This window comes from Balaenoptera acutorostrata, chromosome 8 (assembly GCF_949987535.1).
Source record: "Balaenoptera acutorostrata chromosome 8, mBalAcu1.1, whole genome shotgun sequence".
Classification (NCBI taxonomy): Eukaryota; Metazoa; Chordata; class Mammalia; order Artiodactyla; family Balaenopteridae; genus Balaenoptera; species Balaenoptera acutorostrata.
The window spans coordinates 65215788-65235546 of NC_080071.1; the positions used below are offsets into that span (position 1 = coordinate 65215788).

The 19759-nt window shown below is 41.4% G+C and overlaps 1 protein-coding gene across 1 annotated transcript in view; it reads left to right on the forward strand.

Moving 5' to 3' along the window:
- Nucleotides 1–19759, forward strand: part of CPO (carboxypeptidase O) — a 70465-nt gene that overhangs the window by 28388 nt on the left and 22318 nt on the right. Inside the window, 1 exon segment of the mRNA XM_007190614.2 lies at nucleotides 18505–18576. Coding sequence (XP_007190676.2) covers nucleotides 18509–18576 — 68 coding nt within the window. The 5' untranslated portion in view covers nucleotides 18505–18508.

Genomic DNA, 19759 nt, shown 5'->3' on the forward strand with positions numbered 1-19759 from the left:
TGCCACTCCCTTCTGGCTTGCAGAGTTTCTGCTGAAAGATCAGCTGTTAACCTTATGGGGATTCCCTTGTATGTTCATTGTTGCTTTTCCCTTGCTGGTTTTAATATTTTTTCTTTGTATTTAATTTTTGATAGTTTTATTAGTATGTGTCTTGGCGTGTTTCTCCTTGGATTTATCCTGTATGGGACTCTCTGTGCTTCCTGGACTTGATTGACTATTTCCTTTCCCATATTAGTGAAGTTCTCAACTATAATCTCTTCAAATATTTTCTCAGTCCCTTTCTTTTTCCCTTCTTCTTCTGAGACCCCTATAATGCGAATGTTTGTGCATTGAATGTTGTCCCAGAGGTCTCTGAGACTCTCCTCAAGTCTTTTCATTCTTTTTTTCTTTATTCTGCTCTGCGGTAGTTATTTCCACTATTTTATCTTCTAGGTCACTTATCTGTTCTTCTGCCTCATTTATTCTGCCATTGATTCCTTCTAGAGAAGTTTTAATTTCATTTATTGTGTTGTTCATCATTGTTTGTTTGTTTTTTAGTTCTTCTAGGTCCTTGTTAAACTTTTCTGGTACTTTCTCCATTCTATTTCCAAGATTTTGGATCATCTTTACTATCATTACTGTGAATTTTTTTTCAGGTAGACTGCCTTTTTCCTCTTCATTTGTTTGGTCTGGTGGGTTTTTGCCTTGCTCCTTCATCTGCTGTGTGTTTCTCTGTCTTCTGATTTTGCTTAACTTACTGTGTTAGGGGTCTCCTTTTCACAGGTTGCAGGTTCATAGTTCCCAGTGTTTTTGGTGTCTGCCCTCAGTGGCTAAGATTGGTTCAGTGGTTGTGTAGGCTTCCTGGTGGAGGGGACTGGTGCCTGTGTTCTGGTGGATAAGGCTGGATCTTGTCTTTCTGGTGGGCAGGACCACGTCCAGTGGTGTGTTTTGGGGTGTCTGTGACCTTATTATGATTTTAAGCAGCCTCTCTGCTGATGGGTGGGGCTGTGTTCCTGTCTGGCTAGTTGTTTGGCATAGGGGTGTAGCACTGTAGCTTGCTGTTCATTGAGTGGAGCTGGGTCTTAACGTTGAGATGGAGGTCTCTGGGAGAGCTTTTGCTGTTTGACATTATGTGGAGTTGGGAGTTCTCTGGTGAACCAATGTCCTGAACTTGGCTCTCCCACCTCAGAGGCACAGGCCTGACACCCGCCCAGAGCACCAAGACCCTGTCAGCCATGTGGCTCAGAAGAAATGGGAGAAAAAAAGAAAGAAAGAAAAAATAAAATAAAATTAAAAGGTATTAAAATAAAAAATAAAAAATTATTAAAAATTAAACAGTAATTTTAAAAAAAGAAAGTAAGAAAGAGGAGAACAGCCAAAGCAGAAAACAAATCCACCAATGATAACAAGCACTAAAAACTATACCAAAAAAAAAAAAAAAAAAAAGGACAGACAGAACCCTAGGACAAATGGTAAAAACAAACCTATACAAAGTCACACAAAGAAGCATACACATACACACTCACAAAACGAGAAAAAGGAAAAAAAAATATAAAAAAAGGAAGAGCAACCAAATCAATAAACAAATCTACCAATGAAAACAAACTCTAAATACTAAACTAAGATAAACCTAAAACCAGAAAAATTATTTGCAGAAAGCAAACCCCATGTGTACAGTTGTTCCCAAAGTCCACCCCCTCAACTTGGGATGATTCGTCGTCTATTCAGGTATTCCACAGATGCAGGGTATATCACGTTGATTGTGGAGATTTAATCCACTGCTCCTGAGGCTGCTGGCAGAGATTTCCCTTTCTCTTCTTTGTTTGCACAGCTCCTGGGGTTCAGCTTTGGATTTGGCCCCGCCTCTGCATGTAGGTTGCCTGATGCCATCTGTTCTTCACTCAGACAGGACGGGGTTAAAGGAGCAGCTGATTCGGGGGCTCTGGCTCACTCAGGCCGGGGGGAGGGAGGGGTACAGATGTGGGGTAAGCCTGCGGCGGAAGAGGCCAGTGTGATGTTGCACCAGCCTGAGGCGCGCAGTGCGTTCTCCCAGGGAAGTTGTCCCTGGATCACGGGACCCTGGCAGTGGCGGGCTGCACAGGCTCCTGGGAGGGGAGGTGTGGAGAGTGACCTGTGCTTGCTCGCAGGCTTCTTGGTGGCTGCAGCAGCAGCCTTAGTGTCTCATGCCTGTCTCTGGGGTCCGCGCTGATAGCCGCGGCTCGTGCCCGTCTCTGGAGCTCGTTTAGGCGGTGCTCTGAATCTCCTCTCCTTGAGCACCCCGAAACAATGGTCTCTTACCTCTTAGGCAGTTCCAGACTTTTTCCCTGACTGCCTCCTGGCTAGCTGTGGTGCACTAACCCCCTTCAGGCTGTGTTCACGCAGCCAACCCCAGTCCTCTCCCTGGGATCCGACCTCCGAAGCCCGAGCCTCAGCTCCCAGCCCCACCCGCCCCGGTGGGGGAGCAGACAAGCCTCTAGGGCTGGTGAGTGCTGGTCGGCACAGATCCTCTGTGCGGGAATCTCTCCGCTTTGCCCTCCGCACCCCTGTGGCTGCGCTCTCCTCCTTGGCGCCGAAGCTTCCCCCCTCTGCCACCTGCAGTCTCCACCTGCGAAAGGCCTTCCTAGTGTGTGGAAACCTTTCCTCCTTCACAGCTCCCTCCCATGGGTGCAGGTCCCGTCCCTATTCTTTGTCTCTGTTTTTTCTTTTTTCTTTTACCCTACCCAGGTACGTGGGGAGTTTCTTGCCTTTTGGGAAGTCTGAGGTCTTCTGCCAGCGTTCAGTAAGTGTTCTGTAGGAGTTGTTCCACATGTGGATGTATTTCTCATGTATCTGTGGGGAGGAAGATGATCTCCACATCTTACTCTTCCGCCATCTTGAAGGTCTGCCCCCGCAATTACCATTTTTAAAAAGGTGGAAATAGATATGTTTTTGTTTGTGTTTAATAAAGAATCTTTAATAGGGTACCTGGGAAACTGGTTGCTTCTAAGGAAGGATATTTGGGAGCCAGGGATAGATTTTCATACTTTGTGAATTTTAAACCAAGTGAATATATAACTGTATTTAAAAAGAAGACACTATTAAATTGAAAAAAAAAATGCTTGTGCAACAAGGATGTAAAAATTATAGCTGATTCTTTCAAAGAGCTTGGCTGTGAAGGGAAGAAGAGAAAAAGGAAGGAGCTAGATTGAGCTGGATGCAAAATTGAGGAGTGATGTTTTATTTTTTTGTAGCAGAGTCATGACTAGTCCATGATTTGTATAAGACCATGGTGGGGATCAGGACACACTACTTCAAAATATGACACCTTGGCATATTCAATATTTTAAGCTAAAGGAGTTTGAGAAAATAGCAGAAGCTGTTTGACCTTCTCCCCTAAACAGGTCATAAAACCCTCATGTACCCCTAGAGAGGTACCCTCTCTAGACCCAGAGGAAAGGAGCATCTTTATCTGTGAAGACAAATGAGTGCTGAGAAGAATCCTAACAAACAGGACTTGCTAAGTTTCCCCCAGTTTATTACCCACGTACCTATCATACTCTCTGACCTATCACCTTTCTACATGACTGCCCACACTTCATCAAACCTAGCATAAAAATACTCAGATCTAACTATTTCTTCAGGTCTTCATTTCCTTATGAAGGTTCAAGTGTCACCAAAAACTTACATTAAATAAATTTGTATACTTTTCTCCTGTTAATCTGTCTTTGCTGGTATACTTTTCAGACCCAGCCAAGGACCCTAAGAGGGTGGAGGGAAACTTTTCCTCCCCTACAACTATCATATTGAGTTGTGACATTCTTCTCCCATCCAGGCATCTGTTGACATCTACTGACTTACAGGAGGCTGAGGATCCTCCTAGGAAACTGAGTTGTAACCACAATGGAGATTCAGACATATATAGACATACCTACCAGATGGGCTTTGATTGGAGGTGGGCAAGCAGAGCCTGGAATATTAGACAGCACTGCCCTGAGAGAGAACTCTAAGGACCTTTGTTCTGAGTATGTTCTTCACATAGGAAATAATGTGCATGGAGTCCCCTGGAGTTGTACAAGGCATCAGGTGTGTTGAGGGCACGCTTGCTTTTGGGCTTCTTAACAGGAATTAGGGCAGAGGGGTGGGAGCCATTACCTTCCCCTCTGCACACTGCAGTTGTCCAGGCACCATGAAATGTGACGGGGTTAGCATCCATACTGAGAACCTTGGTGGGCGGAGCCCTCAGCAGGACCCAACACCACAAGGAGCCCTAGCTCAGATGAGGGGAGGCCAGCATTTGGGCATACTGCAGATTCAGCAGGAATCTTCATAGGCTGCCGATCTCAAGGCAGCCGTGCCCAGAGCTCTCCAGTGGTGGGTGACAGACCCTCAACATAGCGGCTGGTGGTGGTTTGAGAGAAGCAGGTCTCTAGCAAGGTGGCAGCAAGGAACAAACACAACTTTTTTCATGAACACGTGTAAGACCCTCTCCCTCCCCTTTGGGAATCTGATATACCTAGAGGCAGGGGTGGGTGGAGGCTGGGGTAAGATACTCGTTAAGGTGCAGGAAAACATTTGTAACTAGTGGGTTTTTTACCTGGTACAATTTAGATTTAATCTGGACTCTGATGAAACCTAAGGGTATTTAGGTTGCTTTATTTTAAAGTGTATTTATAATTTGTGTGTGTGTGTGTGTGTGTGTGTAAGAGAGATGTATGTGTTTATTATTGAGTAACTAAGAGGAAGAGCTTGAACATAAGAAGATATAAGTGGGGGAGGAAATAAACCAATTTGTTCAGGTTCTGGTCCCCAAAAGACTGGAGGTTAATGGTGGAGAAATAGGATATGAGAAGGGCACTGTTTCTGTTTCTCTTGAGTCAGGAGGGGAGGCTTTGAGATGGAAATGGATTTGTCCGTGTGGACTGGACTTCTTCTGTGCAGTCAGAGGCTGTCTCATCTGCCGAGAGATGAGAAGGGCAAGAGTGGACTGGGCTTCTTGAGGAGAGCCATGAAGTCTTCACCATTCATTTAGGGGAACTGTGCTTGACTAGACAACTGTAGAAGATTGCTGAGTGGTGCCAGGGGCTGCACTGGAGTTGAAGACCACGAATTTGAAGTGGCATAACTTTCCCTGACCCCCTCTGTCCCTAGTTAGGTGCCCTCCTGTGGGCTCCATGGCACACCATAATTCCATCCTGATAACGCTTATCACATGATGGTGTGATTGTTGAGCTTCCCCACCCCGTCAGCCATTGTGCTCTGAGAAGGAGTAGACCTGCCTTCATTTACTGTTGTATTCTTCTGAGTCTAGTATAGATTCTTCTACTGTTTTTAGTGTATAGTGGGTGCTCAATAAATACTGGCTGGATAGGCATCAGCAAGACGGCAGTTGTGAGGTTTTTCCTATAGCTCTCAGAAACCAAGGTAGAGAAGCAAAGGAGGTAGAGGAAATAAATGATCCAGAGTGATTAAGAGGTTTGCAGGGTGGGTGTAGCCTGGGGTAAAGATGTTAAGGGTGCTGACAAGAGCCTTGTTGACACAATGTTCCATGAGGGCTGGGCTAGATAGGATTTGAGAAGTGGTACATGCCAAGATGGGAAAGATCTGGGGTGAGGCCATGGGAGTGGAGGGTTTATGGGAAGCATTAGGGTTGAGGCAGGGCTGGGATGTGACCTTGGCAGGCCCAAAAGTGCTTCTGGCCTTTCAGTTCTACTTCTCAGAGCATTCCTCACAATCCAGTGGGGACCTCCCATCACCAAGGATAAGGAGGGGAGGAAAGTTTAAATAACAAATAGATTCTACTTGGAAAATAGATTTGTGAGTGGGAGAAGAGAACAGACATTAGAACTTGGTTTTTAAATGACAATATTGACATTAAGTTCTTACAGATACTTTTTTCTTTAAAGCAGTTAAAATGAGATTTGCACAATCATGTGGTTGGAATATCACAGCTTTTGGTCACTATTCTGGTTTCGAAAGCAGAGGCCATACCCAAGTCATCTTTGTAGGTCCTGGGAGCCCTAAGGAAATATACCCCAAATGCGAGTACATTGATCAAAAATGATCAGTGACTAACATTAGACTGATAACATTTTAGAATGAATAAAGTTGACTAAATGGGTTTTAGATAGCTGAGTCAGTGTTAAAATCTATATATTTTTTCTTTTTCAAAATTTTATTGAAGTGTAGTTGATTTACAATGTTGTATTTAATTTCTGCTGTACAGCAAAGTGACTCAGTTATACATATATATATTCTTTTCATATTCTTTTCCATTATGGTTTATCACAGGATATTGAATATAGTTCCCGTGCTCTGCAGTAGGACCTTGTTGTTTATCCATCCTATATTTAATATTGATAGTTTGCATCTGTGAATCCCAAACTCCCAGTCCTTCCCTCCCCCACCCTACTTCCCCCTTGGCAACCACAAATCTGTTCTCTATGTCTGTCTGTAAGTCTGTTTTTGTTTCATAGGTGTGTCCATCTGTGTCGTATTTTAGATTCTACATATAAGTGATATCACATGGTATTTGTCTTTCTCTTTCTGACTGACAGTTTAGTATGATTATCTCTAGGTCCAACCCACACATATTCCATGTACCACAGCCAGGTTGCCCCTGACCTGATGTTACATTGTAGGGAGACTGACTAAGTGGGCTGTGCCATTTCAACATGAAGAGACCCTGCACAGATACTATGTACAGAAAGAAAGTGTGGGTGATGTGAAGATGTAAAGTATAAGACAACCTGAATCCAAATTATTGACAGCACACTTATTACTACAGAAAACTCATGAACAAAGTTCAGAAGAGAAATTGAAATTGTTCTTCTGGCCTGGGTACTTGGCTTGAAAGATTTGAGAGTAACACCTGAGTTTAACAGTAGTGTTGGGAATGGAGTCTACTTATTCATCAGGGAAGGGGTTCAATCACATATGCTCTCCAAAGTAGGCTGAGAGACTATACTCCTGTACCATATCATTGTACTTGATCTGCTAGTCACAGATTCTTAGAATTAAGTCTATAATACATAAATCTTCAATCCAAATACCCAACTTTAGCATCATCATGGTAATAACTGCATGTTCCAAGTTTTTGGTACTTGATAGTACCTTTTTCCTACAATTGCAAAATGCCTGTGGAAAGTGATTGCACTTCAAATATATCAGCTTAAAAAGAAATGGAAGAAGTCAGAGGTAGATCTGGGAAGCATTCAGATATTTGGAAAGCAATTTGTAAAATATTAGTGAAATTTGGTGACCAAAAATGAAATTTCAAGTTGCTGCTGAATCTCCTAGAATAAATCTAGAACACACTGAGTAATAATCAGTTTTTCCCTTTCAGGGTAAAACTACAGCTTCAGAAGAAAGAAAGTTTTGGAGGTTCCTGGAAGTGACAATGAAAGAACTAAGCTAATCTGCAACCTTAAACTATTGGAAAGAGTGTGGAACTTGGCAAAGATGGGTTTGGTTCAAATCCCTGCCCTTAGTTGGGCAAATCCCAGTGCTCTTCTGACCTTCAATTTCTTCATGGGAAAACAGGGATAAAAGTAATTACCTTTTAGGGTTGGTGGGAAATTGAAATGAGGTATTATATAAGCAAGTACCTAAAGAACAGTCTATTAGGACATTACAGCTCCTTCCCTAATGATTCTCTTTCACAGACTTGAATGAGCTCCTTACTTGAATGAGCTTCTTAGTGCCTATTCCTTCTTTCCCAGGATGGCCAGCTTCATGATAACTCCTTTCCAAGCAACATCGGAAGTTTCATCTCTTACCAGTAAAATTTGAACAGACATCGCAAAAGTCTAGTTTACTCCAGTTAAAGCTTGGATTTGGGCTTCACCTTGGCCGCGGTTACTTGAAGATACCATTAGCTAAATTAATCTCACTCAAATTCCTAACGAAGTGAGGCTTTTTTGTTGGTTTTCATCTAACCCTTCTATCTGTCCAAACATTCAGCAGACTGTAAAAACACTGAGTGCTATCAGGAAAAATTGTGAAAAGCTATGAAATGAACCACAAAAGTTATGAGACATTTGCAGTGGAAAAATGAGACACTGTCTAGAGCACTGTTTTTGTTGTCTCTGGCTTTCACTGTCTTTGATCTGCTTTATAACTCTGTATGTTGTAGAAAGTGAATAATAATCCAAATGATTCTTGTCCATAAAAAAGAAATGAACAGCATTCGGTGGAAAGCAAGTGACTAATTTTGCATCTATCTGTAACTTCATTTCAACATTCCTTATTGCCCACGTATCTGTGGTTCTTTAAGTTCTTCTTTAGACTGGTTGTAACATCTTATTGGGTCCCTCATAAATAAAATAAAGTTTATTAACTAAAATCTTTGACCCATATTCACTGTATATTAAAGTCTTGATTTTTACATTTGAAAAAAAATTTTTCCTTTTTTAGTATCTAGTTTAGGGTGTCCCCAGCACTGGGCTGGAGGCATGGGAGATATGCCAACTGGATATACATAAGACAGTTGCAAAATACACATGAAAGAATGGGGCAAGTAGGTAGATTTTATAATAGGGACTTCAGATTGCCATTGGGTTTGAGAGAAAAAAGGAGATCAGGGTTGGAGTAACCAAAAAAGGTTTCAGATAAAAGGTATGATTTCTGAGCTAGGACCTCAGAAAGCCCAGAGGAGATGGAGATAGAACCGGCTTTGAGAGGAGAAGACATGATTGAGATAATATATGGTGGAAATCAGCATGGCCTGTTCAGAGAGATTTGCTCTTTGACAAGGTCTAGATTGGAAAAATAATAACCAGAGATAAATTTTATTTGGCATTCACAACATTGAAGGTAAAGGGTGCCAGAGGTTCTCAAACCTAACCACCCCTTAGAATCACCTGTGGACATGTAAAAATGCTGATACCTGGGCCCCATTATCAGAAATTCTAAAATAATTGGTCTGGAGAGGGAGGTGCCAGGAAAAACTCCCCAGATGATTCTGAAATGAAATCAAGTTAGGGAAGTCCTGTGCTACTCAATTTACTTGTGCTCTCTGGTTTAATATAGCCCTCAGAGTGATCCCGTAAGAGAGGTATTTTCATCCTTGTTTTAGAGATGAGGAAACAAAAGGCCCAGAGAGACTAAGTGATTTGCTTAGAGACTAGATGCTAAGAGAATGAGGGAGAGCTTGATTAGGGGTGGGTGGTGTGTGGATAACTTTTATTTTATTTTTTTTTAATAAATTTATTTATTTTTTAAATTTATTTTTGGCTGCATTGGGTCTTCGTTGCTGTGCGTGGGCTTTCTCTAGCTGCGGCAAGCGGGGGCTGCTCTTCATTGTGGTGCGCAGGCTTCTCATTGCAGTGTCTTCTCTTGTTGCGGAGCACGGGCTCTAGGCGCGCAGGCTCAGTGGTTGTGGCACACGGGCTTCGTTGCTCCGCGGCATGTGGGATCTTCCTGGACCAGGGCTCGAACCCGTGTCCCCTGCCTTGGCAGGCAGATTCTTAACCACTGCGCCACCAGGGAAGTCCCCAACTGTGTAATTATGAAAATAGAATTCACTCATTCACCATATATTTACCAAATACCTACTATGTGCCAGGCTCTGTTTTAGGGACTGGGAACTAATGGGATGGTCAAAGTCCCTGATGAATGGAGAGAGAGCTGGCTATTCGGCTCTCTTAAAGAAGAGTGCTCCAGTCAGAGAAGAACAAGGGCAGGAGGAATATGGCATTCCTCTAGGGTATTAAGGAGATGCTCATAGACGCTAATAGGACCCACAATAAACAGAGACAACAAAATGTGACTCACCTGGGGGTCTTGTTAAAATGGAGAGTGTGGGGCAGGGGCCTGAGCTTCTGCCTTTCTGACGGTGCCTGGATCAGACAGTGCTCATGCTGTGGGTGCTCAGCCCACGTTTTGATTTTTGATTTTAGGTTTCAGATAGAATGGTCAACGAAGACCTCTGGGACTTGGTTTCCTTTTCTGTAATTGGGGTCAATAATTGATCCTACTACGTAAAGTTTGTGCATTAAAGCACAGTGTCTTAAGACTTAGTAATTACTCTATAAACTTTCCTTGTAACTCTCTAATTTTTTTTTTAAAGAATTTCACTTTTATTTATTTATTTAAAAAAATTTATTTATGGCTGTGTTGGGTCTTCGTTTCTGTGCGAGGGCTTTCTCTAGTTGCGGCAAGCGGGGGCCGCTCTTCATCACGGTGCGCGGGCCTCTCACTATCGCGGCCTCTCTTGTATCGCGGAGCACAGGCTCCAGACGCGCAGGCTCAGTAGTTGTGGCTCACGGGCCTAGTTGCTCTGCGGCACGTGGGATCTTCCCAGACCAGGGCTCGAACCTGTGTCCCCTGCATTGGCAGGCAGATTCTCAACCACTGCGCCACCAGGGAAGCCCAACTCTCTAATTTTTAAAAAAATTTTAAAAGTTTTCTCATCAGAGCAACATGGCGTCTGTCTTGGGAGCTAAGGAAATGCTAATAGAAGTAAGCAGGACATAGGAAATTTATAATAAGGGACATCCACCCTCATTGGCAATATTATCGCCATGTATGGAAATAACTAGTCGGAGTCTTGTGGAATTCGGTAGTCTTAGTGTACAAGTGTGAAATTGAACTTTCTGAATGTATTTGAGTTTATTAAACCTCATCATAATTTTACTAACAGCTCTTTTTCTGTGTATAAAGTTAACCCCAGTTTACGAAATAAAGTATGAGTCTCACTTCTGTCTTTTTACAGAAATTATTTTAGAGAAATAGAGAAATTCACAGGAATAGGAACATAGGAATGACATTAGAGATATTTTTATATAAGAAGTTAATTATGCTGAAAAAATTTTCTTATTTTATAAACAGAAAGCTAGGATTATATCGATTATATAGGGTTGAGTTTAGCAGCTAAGATATAGCTCATTTTCAGCAGATGCTGCACTTCAGAAATGCATTTCAAAAATCTGTTCTTTTTTTTTTTAATTTTTATTTATTTATTTATTTATTTATTTATTTATTTTTGGCTGTGTTGGATCTTCGTTTCTGTGCGAGGGCTTTCTCCAGTTGCGGCAAGTGGGGGCCCCTCTTCATCGCAGTGCGCGGGCCTCTCACTATCACGGCCTCTCTTGTTGCCGAGCACAGGCTCCAGACGCGCAGGCTCAGTAATTGTGGCTCACGGGCCCAGTTGCTCCGCGGCATGTGGGATCTTCCCAGACCAGGGCTCGAACCCGTGTCCCCTGCATTGGCAAGCAGATTCTCAACCACTGCGCCACCAGGGAAGCCCCTGTTCTTCTAATATATATAAAGCTGAGAAGCCCCTCAGCTTTAATATCCCCCATCCCATGAGAATCCTCTAGTAAACTTTACATTTAGACATTTCATGGTAAAAGAGAAAATAGTTCCACATTTTTCTTTTGGAGAAATTTGGTTTTTCTCTTCTATATAGTGTGGTTATCATATTGGAATAATCCTGTGTAGAACTATAATCTAGTTACAGATCCTTGTTATTAGCATCAGTAATAATTGCACCATACATTTTTGATGGTTTTTACAATCTTCAGAAAGCTTTCACATACATTATTTCATTTAATATATTCCACAACTCTGAGTGAGAGGACAGACAGGTATAATTGTTTATGAAAGAAAACAGGTGAGGTTTGCCCCAAATCCCACGGCTGATAAATACTGGAATCAAAATTAGAATCCAAGGCTTCTGATTTCTAACCCAGTGCTCTGCATTTGGCCCACTTAATATTGCACCGAGATTCTGACAATGAATGTAATAATCTGTAATGATCTTGCTAAATATAGTAATCAGAAACGAAAAGATGTAGGGCAATGACCCTGAGGCAAAATCCAGAGAAGGGGAAGAAGACTGTTCTAACTGGGCTGCTTCCCTTTATATATGTATATATACATATATATACACAATTTTTTCCAGCTTTATTGAGATATAGTTGACATATAGCATTGTGTAAGTTTAAGGCGAACAACATTAACTACCACTTCCATCCTGTCATGTATTTACCATTTGTTTTGTGTGGTGAGAACATTTAAAATGTACTCTCTTAGCAACTTTCAAGTATATAACATGGTATTATTAGCTATAATCACCATACTGCACATAGATCCCCAGAAATTATTGATCTTCTAATTGAAATTTTGTATCCTTGGACCAAAATCTCCCCATTTTCCCCAACCCGCATCCCTTGGTGACCACCATTCTACTCTTTGTTTCTATGAGTTTGGCTTTTTTAGATTCCACCTATAAGTGAGATCATACATTATTTGTCATTCTCTCTCTGACTTATTTCCCTTAGTCTAGTGCCCTCAAGTTCTATCCATGTTGTAGCCAGTGGTAGGATTTCTTTCTTTTTCATGGCTGAATAATATTCCATTATATGTTTTTATATATATATATATTTGTTTATATATATATAAAATCTTCTTTATCGATTCATCTGTTGACACTTAGGTTGTTTCCATATCTTTTTGCTTCTCTTTAAATACCTGAGAGATGGGTGGAAGCAAAGCCCCAATGGTGATAAATCAGAAGTGTTCTTTTTTCTTTTTAAGTCAATTGGGTTAAACTCAAAAAAAAAAGCAAAAACAGTTTTTGAAAACCAGTTGGTGACTGATGCAGAATGAGATATTATCGAACTGTGAAAGAGATGGAACAGTATCCAGAGGGCTAATTCCTAAGTTAATTGCCCTTAGCACACCTTGGTTCTATGCCCATCCCACACACAGGCAGGTTGCTGGGGCTTCTGGGGGAAACCCAAGCTCCTCGCTGGTTCCTCTTCAGTATCCTTACCCTCCCACCTACACTCCTGGCACTTGAGAGCATGTATTTCTTTCCTGTTCCTCTTTCTTCCCCCTATGATCTAAACAGGAGACACTTTAGCACAAAAAAGAAAGAAAGAGCAGAGTTTATCATCTCCACAAAAAGACTGAGGACCTACCATACAGTACTGTGAACATAGTAGACAGGGCAAGCAAGCAATGACATAGAAAACACTTTTTTTTTTTTAAAGCCAGCTAGTATGGTGTGCTATTTAGCTAGTGTATGATTTTCTGTAGTTTGCTGGCTATGTTTTGGAAGCCTGATAAGACCTGGTCATGTAGGATTGCTCCTGTTCTTCCAAACCTCAGTTTTGTTTCTGCATCTAATTATTCACAAAGTCCAGAAAGATCCTTATGACTCAAGGCCAATTGTATTTACTTATTTTCATTTGTCTTGGAATCCAGTTGGTGTGTTGGCTGGATCATCTGAGAAGCAGATGCCAAGATCGAGTTGGAATTGGAAAAGATTTATAGGAGGTAGTCCTTGTGAAAGATAAAAGGCAGAGGAAGCAGGAGAAGGCAAGAAGAACCTTCAGACCTCAATGCAGGTCAGACACCTGTTAAAGAGAAGGGGAAGAAAGGAGAATTGGATAGAATGAGCTTCAGACTGTGGTGCAGCTCCAAGAAGAGTGCTCATAGAAGAATCCTGCGTAGGTACAAGGGAGAGCTCTTGTGCCACTCCTGTGTTCAGTCATTGGTTGGGGGATGTCCAGGTAGTACTTAGTTTTAGCTTGAATACTCAGTCTGATTCTGAAGGACCCCACAGCCAGAGATTGGCAGCAGTTTATTTCTTGAAAGTAGATCTCAATGTGGGCACTCCCACAACTGCTATAGCTGGGCAAAGGGAAGCAGCTTATCACAGAAAGCTAAGTGCCTAGCAGTAGACATGAGAGGGTAGATCTAGCCAATGGATTTATGCCATCCAACAAGGATGTGGATACAGATTCATGCCTCCATGGATCCACCCATCCACCCATCCACCCATCCACCCACCTATTGCCTTAGATGACAGCAGCAATCTCTGAAGCTTCTGTCCAAACAAGAACCTATCCTTGGTGCTGCCTCAGAAACCAAATCTAGAGTTTGCCACTTCTGCTACCACAGCCACGACCTCTGAGTGACAGCTAGCCTGTATCTCCACCCAGTCTGCTTCCATCCCTGCTTGTGACCGTAAGTTAACTTACCATACATCTGAGACCAAGTCCTTTACTAAACCCTAATTTCTGCCAGTCTGACACACCCCTTTCTTGAGTCCTCATGGTACTTTGCTCCACTGTATAGACTATAATTTATGTTACAGCCCTTTGACTCAGTGTTCCAGGCATAAAAGGTGCATGGCAAGTGATGAGGTTCACTGCCATGTCCTTGGGTTCAGGGTCAACGAGAACAACTAAGGAGCAGCAGAGGTGGTAAGATGGCTTGGGGCGTATGGCTCCCAGTTCTCAATTCCCTGAAGCTGTTTACCTTCAAAATGACCCTGGCCTTTGGTTATAATATTTCATAGCAGCCTCTCTCCAACTAATATGGCAACCAGCCATGAGAAATCATGGGCATCATTTTGAGAGCACATTATTTTGGAGGATAAAGATGGTAGGATTGTCTAGGGCTTGGCCAGTAATAAAAACAGGTTGATTTTTTAAACAAATGTTCCTGACAGTTAGAATTTAATCTTCCTCTAAATCAGCAGTCTCTAAGGTCCTTTCCATTTCTTTCACTCTATTACTTATTCTATCAAAGAACATGGATCTCACAATAATAGGAACCAATTCGCCCCTTTTTCTTCCTAGAACAATCTTTACATTTTGGCAGGCCTTCTCTCACATGGTTTAAAGAACCACATGTGTTTGCAGGCTTTCTATCAAGTAGTTTAGAGAACATAAAACTTACAGTAATATTTTTGGGGAGTAAATTTTATTGTTATGGCTTTAAAGCACAATCAAATAAAAACTAGAATTCCATTAGCAGTTGAATATTATAATAATAGAGTTGAGAATAAATTTTACTGCTATAAGAACTATAAAACAGCAATAATAAAAAACACTATTATTGTGAATAAATTGTGTTGAGATGACTAACTAGAAAGCTATAAAACACAACGATTAGAGATAATCTAATCACCAGAAAAGATGTGATAATAATTCACCCTTGTTAGTGAGGAGACCATGGTTCCAGTTCATTGGCCCTGAGTGCTCTAGGTTACTGCCTGCATTCCATAAGGTTGCAGAAAATAATCTTTGGCAGGAGACCACATATTACAGTGAAACTGGACATGGGGAATTGAGCAAAATCCAATTATCAGTGACTGTTAGGAAAGCCCTGTGTAGTACTGCTAAATGTCCTCACAACATATTCTTGTTTTTTAAAAAAAAATTATTTATTTATTTATTTTATTTATGGCTGTGTTGGGTCTTCGTTTCTGTGCGAGGGCTTTCTCTAGTTGCGGCAAGCGGGGGCCACTCTTCATCGCGGTGCGCGGGCCTCTCACTATCGCGGCCTCTCTTGTTGCGGAGCACAGGCTCCAGATGCGCAGGCTCAGTAATTGTGGCTCACGGGCCCAGTTGCTCCGCGGCATGTGGGATCTTCCCAGACCAGGGCTCGAATCCGTGTCCCCTGCATTGGCAGGCAGATTCTCAACCACTGTGCCACCAGGGAATACCCCTCACAACATATTCTTAAAAATTATTTGCAGGTTCCCACTAACAATTTGTATGTATTATTTGACTGTGCATTTCATGCACTTCTTATTTTTATTTTTATTTTTTTTCTTCAGAATAACTGCATGGGATTACATATCTGTTGAGGAGAAAAGCCTATTTAATCTTGCTTTTTATTTAAACTACCCATGCATCCCCGAGTCCATCTGGGTCCCATTCTAATTAGCAGAAGCATGGAAAGAAAACACTCTTATCTCCTGTTTCTCTCTCCCTCTGTGGTCCTCACAGCTCCATGAAAACCCTTGCTTCAGAGTTAGGACTACCCAAGTGGTTGCCCTGTCCCTGCATTTGGGTGAGGGAAAAAATATCATGGGTGTTGCATTTTACCTCTCATTCTGAACACCATCAAAATTATTCAAGATTTCCAAATTGATGATATCCCCAGGGGGTGAAGGAAGATCATTAACAATGAAGTTTCCATTAGGCAATGGAGGCATGCGGTTGGAATTTTCTATACTCCCTACCTTCACTCTCTTCCCTTTCCTTCTTTAACCAACTCCAGTTGACTTTTGTCCCTACCACATGCCACGTGCTGACTGAAATTGCTCTTTTCAAGGTTTCCATGAGCCTCTATCCTGCTGGATAAGATTGCTAGTTCTCGGTCCTCATCTGACTCGACCCCTTAGCAGCATTTGGCCCAGTGGGTAACTCTCATTCTCTTAAAATGCTTTTCTCACTTGGCTTCTGGGACACAACAGTCTTCTACCTACCTCACTGGCTGTTCTTTCTTAACTTCTGTTGCTGGATTCTTCTCTTCTACCAAGATCTCTAAGTGTTAGACTGACTGACGCCTCAGTCTTTGTTCTTCTCTTCTCAGTCTATACTTGGACCGTAGAAGGGCTCCTCCGTGTGGCTTCAAACACCACCTCTTACAACCCGAAGAGTCACAAATGTATGCACTTCACTCCATCTTCCCTTTGAAGTCCAGCCTGCAGTAGCTGCTGCCCACTTATCAATCCCTTGGATGTCTAAGAAGCATTTCAAAAATATCAGCTCTGAATCGAAGTCTTGACTTTCCATCCCCTCCTCCTTCCACCACTCCTCCTTCGATTTCCCCCATCTCATAAGAAGTCATCACTATTCAGTCCATTTCTTGGCTCCCCAATCTAGGAGTTGTTCTTGAGTTCCCTAATTCCCTCACACTTCATATTCATTCCATAAGCATATTTGTCAGGTCTGCTTCTAAAATAAATTCCCAGTGTGACCATGGCTTTCCATGTAGCCCGTGACATCTAGCCTAAGGCCCCATCATCTCTCCCCTGGAATGCTGTGGTACCCTCCCTGTTGGTCTTTCTGTCTTCATTCTTGTCCCTCTCTTGCCTACACTCTAAGCAGCAGCCAGAGGAATCTTTTAAAATATCAAAATAAAACCTGTTCAATGATTTCTTAGAATAAAATGCAAAGTTCATACTCTGGCCCATGGTTTCTACAAGATCTGGCCCTTGCCTATCTCTCTGACCTCATCTTCCATCACTCTCCCTTGCTCCCACTTCACTTAAACACTGGTTTTCTTCAAGTTCCTCAGTCACACCAAGCTCATTTCTTCCCTACACACGTGGCCCTTTTTACCTAAAACACTTTTTCTACAGACCTTTGCATGAACCACATCATTTAGAACTTAACTCAAAAACCATCTTACATTGGGACTTCCCTGGTGGCGCAGTGGTTAAGAATCCGCCTGCCAACGCAGGGGACACGGGTTCAAGCCCTGGTCCGTGAAGATCCCACATGCCGTGGAGCAATGAAGCCCGTGCACCACAACTACTGAGCCCACGCACCACCACTACTGAAGCTGGCATGCCTAGAGCCCCCGTGCTCCTCAACAAAGAGAAGCCACCGCAATGAGAAGCCTGCGCACTGCAACGAAGAGTAGTCCCCACTTGCCACAACTAGAGAAAGCCCACGACCAGCAATGAAAACCCAATGCAGCGAAAATAAATAAACAAATAAATATATGAAAAAAATTTTCTTATATCAGTCAGGAATGGCCTCTCTATCTCACTATATTCTTGGCCCATATCTCTCCTTAATTTGATTCCTTTTACTTAAAATTGTATTATTTGTTTGTGAACTTGTTTATTCTTCTCTCAACTCTCCTGTGAATTCCATAAAGGAACTCATTCATCTTGTATTGATCTTTTGTCGTAGTGCTTGCCTGGTATATAGTGAGTACTCATTACATTTTTGTAGAATGAATGAATAGATGAATGATCATACAAGGTAAAGGACTTAGATAGATCCCCAAATTCTATGAACTTTGTTTAAATCCTCTACTTCTCTGCACTAAAGTTTGCCTTGCTCAATTAGACTTTTAACAGCGATCTTAACTTGAGCCTTTATTTTACTGGTCACTGTTTGAGATTCAAGGCATAACCTGGGTTTGTCTGAAAACATGAGGTTGTGGAGCAGTGTCTGACAGAGTCCTTTATGTGAGAGGAATGTGTCGGGAAATCCACTTGGGAAAGGATTTAAAATATTTTCACTGCTCAGATATGGAGAGACCTGGGTTTGTTTAAGAAGCTGGTGATGTGGTCCATCAGAACAAGAGAAGACATTTGACCCTAAATAAAGCCTTAGATTGCAGAGGGCAGTGAAGATCCTGAATAATAACCATGCCCACCATGACCAGAGCAAAAGACACACCCCCTATTATACCCAGCGACCTGTGTGGAGGAAAGAGCAGGAGTGGTCCGCTCTTGAATATAGGTGATGGGGATTCCTAGAACTGAAGATTTTACATAGGGAAGAAACTTTTTTCTGGATTTGGGGGAGCCAAGAGCTTCAGTTAATTTGGTTTTAGAGGAGAAAAAAAAAAAATCAAATAGTTTTTCACTATTAAAAAAAGTTTTTTGAAGACATGATGGAGTTAATGAAGCAACTGTTCACATATTATTTTTGCTGAGACATCCACTAACTGATTTATCTTACCTTGATTGTGGAAGCCTATGCCCTCTCTGAGAATGTCTATGCATTCTCAGAGACACATGACCTGCAGGAGAAGCACAGGATTTTCTAACTCTCTTTGCAGAAGAATGAAGCCTCTGCTTGGAAACTTGTACCTCCTGGGGATGCTGGTTGCTGGGGAGCTGGGATATGATAGGTGAGTGTGAAGCTGGAGGAGGGGCTGACTGGTATGATTTAGATTGTCTAAGTGGAAAGCTTCTTTTCAAGATCAATGCAGCTCGATTCTCCCCTCTTCCTACCCATACACACCACCACGAGATAAGAATAATAGTCACTGAAGTTTTATCATTGAACATTACTCTAATAATCTTTAAATAAATGAGTAGATATCTAAAAAAGATTTCCTAGCACAATGTATGATAAATACCAATAAATATGTCATGTTTTGTAATTGAAAAAAGAAAATTGTAATGAAAATTCTATATCCCTCATTTACATAGTTTCTCAACTGGTAAATCACACTATTCTAATTATTGAGAAAATGTTTAAAATGTTTAAAACTACCAAACAATTTAACTAAGACATAATTACTGTTAATGTTTTTGAATAGATAGCTACTTAGCTAATTATGTATATAGTACTATTACAAGAAATTTTCAGTTAAGTTGTATTATAAAAATTTTCCCATGACATTCATAATTTATGGAAAACATAATGCAATCACTAATAATATTCCATCATTGCTACCCTATAAAGCAGAGTTGATTTCTACTGTCATTTTTACACATGATACCATGATGAGGATCCAGCTACATGACAATTTTTTTTTGTTATTGAAAATCTTTGATTATTTCGCTAATATAAGTTATAAGAAGAGGAAGCACTGGGTTAGAAGCTTAGAAAAATTCAAGAATCTTGCTACACATTGCCAAATTGCCCTCTGGAAAAGTTGCATCAGTTTACACTTCCAACACTAGTGTATGAAAGCACTTTTTAAGCATTTGCCCATTTGACAGGTGAAAAATACCTACAGTTGACTTATTTTTCATTTTGTTGATTTCTTATAAGGTTAAGTGTTTTGTCTTATTTATTACTCATTTTACTGGTTTATAAGCTGCTCCTGTCATTTGCTCTTTTTTGTGTTCTTTCCCTATTCATAATGAATAACTTCTTTGAATATATAATATATATTAAACATTGTGTGTGTGTGTGTGTGTGTGGTTTCCATATAAAGTGTATTTTCCTTTATTCATACATAGTTTATTATTCTGCACATTTGGTATATCTCATCAGGCATGTGTGTTTATAAACAGTATTTCCTCTTTTATTTCATGGTTAAACGAATCTTGCAACAAGCTTGCTCTCACGGAACAGAGAAA